General features: G+C 31.6%; 1 protein-coding gene across 1 annotated transcript in view; it reads left to right on the top strand.

Moving 5' to 3' along the window:
• The first annotated feature begins 1,212 nt into the window (after nucleotides 1–1,212).
• The window catches only part of LOC105626976 (sialin), a 5,896-nt gene continuing 2,458 nt past the window's right edge, over nucleotides 1,213–4,650 (top strand). Inside the window, exons 1-2 of the mRNA XM_012208262.1 lie at nucleotides 1,213–2,021; nucleotides 2,877–3,196. Of these exons, the coding sequence (XP_012063652.1) occupies nucleotides 1,213–2,021; nucleotides 2,877–3,196 (1,129 nt within the window). The remainder of the gene's footprint in view (nucleotides 2,022–2,876; nucleotides 3,197–4,650) is intronic.

Here is a 4,650-nt window from a genome sequence, read left to right as displayed (position 1 = left end):
GTGTAGTGTGTGTGTGTGTGTGTGTGTGTGTGTGTGTGTGTGTGTGTGTGTGTGTGTGTGTGTGTGTGTGTGTGTGTGTGTGTGTGTGTGTGTGTGTGTGTGTGTGTGTGTGTGTGTGTGTGTGTGTGTGTGTATAAAAATTCACATTGAATTATTTAAGCATTAAAAAATCTAACTTTGACTGTAATAGGCTTTAATATTTTGTGTTCACATTATCTTAATATAAAAATCATTTATTATTAAATATTAAAATTTTTCTAAATTTTTATGTCTAATCAAGTCTAATGGATTCCTTATAATAATAATATACCAAATAGTATGTATATATTGTCTATTAATAATATTTCATATATATAATTTTAATTTTAGATGAAACTACTAACTATATATATATATATTTTATACAATAATATAAACAATTTTTTCATCATTCAACAAATATATTGTTCACAGAAGTGAAAATCATTTTTCTCTTAAAAGAAAAGAATATTGAAACAAAGATATTTTTCATATCATGCATACTTTATGAAATATGATTTTTTAGCATAAAGTATAAATTTTTCTCTTAAAATTATAATAAGAATGATGAAAAAAGACAAAAATTGGTAGTTTACTCAATTTGAGGCTTATATGAATCTAAGATTTGTTGATTTTCCGATTTTCATTGGAAAATAACGAATCATTATAACTTTGAATAATTCATTCAGCACATAATTCCTTTTCTATGTGATTCTACATTCTAAATACTAAATAAAAAACACATGAGCCAAATTGGACGCGTCCCAATGAATAGTATTACTGATCAGAAAAAAATATTCGAATGTAAGCAAAAGTTTTTAATTTTAAATATTTTAATTTTTTATATGAGTTAAAACTCTTGAAAATAGATTTTCTATTAAAAAATAAAAATTTTATACATTTACAAATAATAATTAGCCATTAAGATTCATGATACTGATACTTAATTCAAGATACTGATAATAACTACATTAAAATATTCACGTTTTCGATATTTATTTGTGTTCAAAATCAATAGAATCATTAAAAAATCATATAGAATCATTAAAAAAAATTCCTATTTAGAAGAATCTTAAATTATTCTTTATAAAATATTTCAGTTATATTCATCATCGATTTTGCCGTGCAAGAAGAATATCACTAAAGATTCCTTTTTTTGCAGGATTGCTTCCAATACGCGTTTGGATCTGCGTAATGATGTTCACCGCTTGTTGGACGAGCTACGCGTGTCGTTTGCAGATGCCGATTCTGGTGGTACCGATGATCCTGGAGGCGCCAGTCAATTACACGAATGGCGGTGCATGCGTGTTCGATGAATCTCGACGACGTCGTGACATTATCACTAATCCACTTGATCCTACCAGCTACTTGGAACAATACGTTCTAGATCTTGTGCAGGAAAAACGGGATAGGAATCTACTATATTCATTAGAACGTCGCCAAGCAGAGCCGATCGTGACACGGCCACCGGATGCACCCTTCGCATTTTTTAGTGGTCTACCATTCGACTGGACTCCAACAATACGAGGTCAACTTTTGGCCAGCTACAGCTATGGCAACATGCCTGGCAACTTGATCGGTGGCTGGTTATCGATGAGATACGGACCGCGCTCCGCAATTCTCTGGACGTCGATCTTGGCCGCGTTAGTCTCGCTAATTAGCCCATTCCTAGCACAATGTCACTGGGGTCTGCTATTGTTCTCCAGGATCATAATCGGTGTCACTGGCGGTATCACTTTCCCCGCGTGTCATACTATGGTGGCAAAGTGGTCACATCCGAATGAACGGTCGCGCATGATCTGGTCTTTGTTAGGTGGAACGTTTGGCACAATATTAACCTATCCGATGATAGCTGGTATCGCGGAATCTATGAATTGGGAATCCGGCTGGTATATACCATCGCTACTGATGCTAATGTGGACGGTAGTATGGGCATTGATTGCTTACGATTCGCCAGTGGAACACCCAGGCATCAGTGTCGAAGAGAAAGATTACATTTTAAAGTAATAGTCAAACAAGATCGATTGTGCCATTTCTATCAAAGTAGATTTAATTTATTCACTAGTTACTAAGTATAAGCATATTCAAGCTTATAACTAGTCAAAGTTGGATCTTCTCAATACCTAAATAATTCACAGTGAATTATCTATATCCTATATATGTATATGCATATATATCATATTTTTATAGTTATTCAAACTGCGCGCCGAAATTTTTCCAGACTTTATCAAACGCAATTAAACTACTGCAATAATATCATAAGTTAAATTAAATTGACAAGCAAATTCTCAATCTTTCGATCCGATATAGGATGTTAATGTGCTCATATCTTAAATAAATTTATTGCGAAAAATATTACCTCGACCGAAATTTGAATCCGGATCTCTTGTATTCGAGCATTTTAAGCCATTAGATCACCGAGGCCTTAGTAATATTCTTCACAATAATCAGTATATGTAAGAACAATAACGCTTCTTGCAGGCAGCGTATATAAATAATAATAAGAATATGTTTATACTTAGTATTTAAATTGTTGGTCTTAATAAAATCTTATTATTACTCATTAGTCTCATTTCAACCGTAGTGGGTTCGAACTAATTTAAGTTGGATTAATGATACATGCTTTACTATTGATTGATATTAAATACTTTACTAATAGTAGTGCAACTACATCATTAATCCAACTCGGATTCCAAATCGCCACGATTGAAAATGCTATCAGTTTAATTATCTCTTTTCTAAAACTAAACAAAGATAAAAACATAAAAAGTAAACTAAATCAAGATTAATCTTGATAGAAATGGACGTGATTCTTCTTTGCAACGAAATCGGTTTAATAATTAATGTGATTCTTATAGCGGTCAAGCAGGAATAGTGCGAACCGAGAAACCCCGATGGAAACAGACTCCGCTACTACAGATATTATTGTCGGTGCCATTTCTCTCTCTAATCATATTACATTTCGGAAATCTCTTCTTGCTATTCTTCTACCAAAACTCGCTCATGCTATATTTGACCAAGGCGCTGGGATTTCAATTGACGAAAGGTGGCGCGGCAGCCGGCGCGCCATGGGGTGGCAGAATGCTATTCGGATTCTTCTTTAGTTGGGCGGGTGACACCATCAAAAGAAAGAAGATTATTAGCATCACCCTTTTGCGTAAACTCGCGACTATATTTTGTAAGCATATTACACATTGATTTTAAATCTCCCAATATTCGTAATTGTATTAACATTTCAAAAATCTCGGATGACAAATAACGTCAGTTTAAGTAATAATATTATTACTAGTTTAAATAGTAATAATATTATTAATAGATATATATTTATAAAGAAAACAAACTCTTTAGTACTGTGTTAGTAATATTCCGGGAAAAAAATGTTTCATTATATATAATGTTTAATTATATATAATTATATAAACTTATATAAAATTAAGTATAGGGTGTCCCGCATCTAGACCATATATCTCGGAAACAATTTTAGATATAGAAAAATGTTTCAGACAAAAGTTGTAGGACATTAAAAGGGACATATGATATAAGGAAATATAAACCTTGAATGGCCTTCTCAAGACTAGATCAGTGTGATCATTGTTTTCTTAAACGAAACTTTTCATTTTTTTATTCCGTATTCTTGTAGCTTACCTCAAGAGCTTTTCAAAACTATAATAAAAACAGAATTTTAAACACAATCGTATGTGTGAATACATCAAATAAAGAAAGTCAAAATCGGTCAAAATTGGATTCAAATAATACATTATATAATCTTTTATTAAATCAATTTATTCCAGATATGATATATTAATGTAATCCCTTCCTAGATTAATATCTTATCTAATTTTATTAATCTAATTTAGGGGGGATTATTAGCGTTCCAGAATGATTGTGTTGAAACCGAAAGTTATCGGTTCGTAATCATATCTGGAATAAATTGATTTAATAAAAAAATATATTATGTATTATTTGAAACATTCAACTTGGACTATAATAAAATATTTTTTTCTTTAAGTACTTTTCGCATTACGAGGATTGACAGTTACAATTACGCCGGCATTAACATTACCCAAGATGGTGGTTACCCAGGATGGTCTCTTGAATGTTGTTTAGAATCATGACCTAGATATAACAAGATTAAGGCCATTGAAGGTTGTTATTTGTTCTTTTTATTTTCATTTTTGCACTAAAAATTTGTTTTAATAAATATAAAAATAAGAAATACAATCACTAATAATTTTGATCTTGACAAATATTATATATTCAGGTCATGATCCTGAACACTCAAGAGGTTTTTAGTCATCAGTCGGTGGCTATTACCTTAGGCAATACTAATGCTGGCTGTACTGTAACTTTTAAGCTTTATAACTCGAAAAGTATTTAACGAAAAAATATTTTATTATAGTATTTTAAAAAGCTCTCGAGATACGCTACAAGAATATGCAATAAAAAAATAAGGGGTTTCATTTAAGAAAACAATGATCACTTTGATCTAATCTTCAGAAGATCACTCAAGATCAAATCCTTTCGATCAAATACTTTCATCATATGTCTCCCTTAATGTCCTATAACTTTTGTCTGAGACACTTTTCTATATTTAAAGTCGTTTCCAAGATATATGGCTTGGGCATTTATAGA

Source organism: Atta cephalotes (assembly GCF_000143395.1).
Source record: "Atta cephalotes unplaced genomic scaffold scaffold00007, whole genome shotgun sequence".
Lineage (NCBI taxonomy): Eukaryota > Metazoa > Arthropoda > Insecta > Hymenoptera > Formicidae > Atta > Atta cephalotes.
The sequence above is the reverse complement of the archived record's forward strand: the minus strand, read 5'-3'. Positions and strand labels throughout refer to the sequence as shown.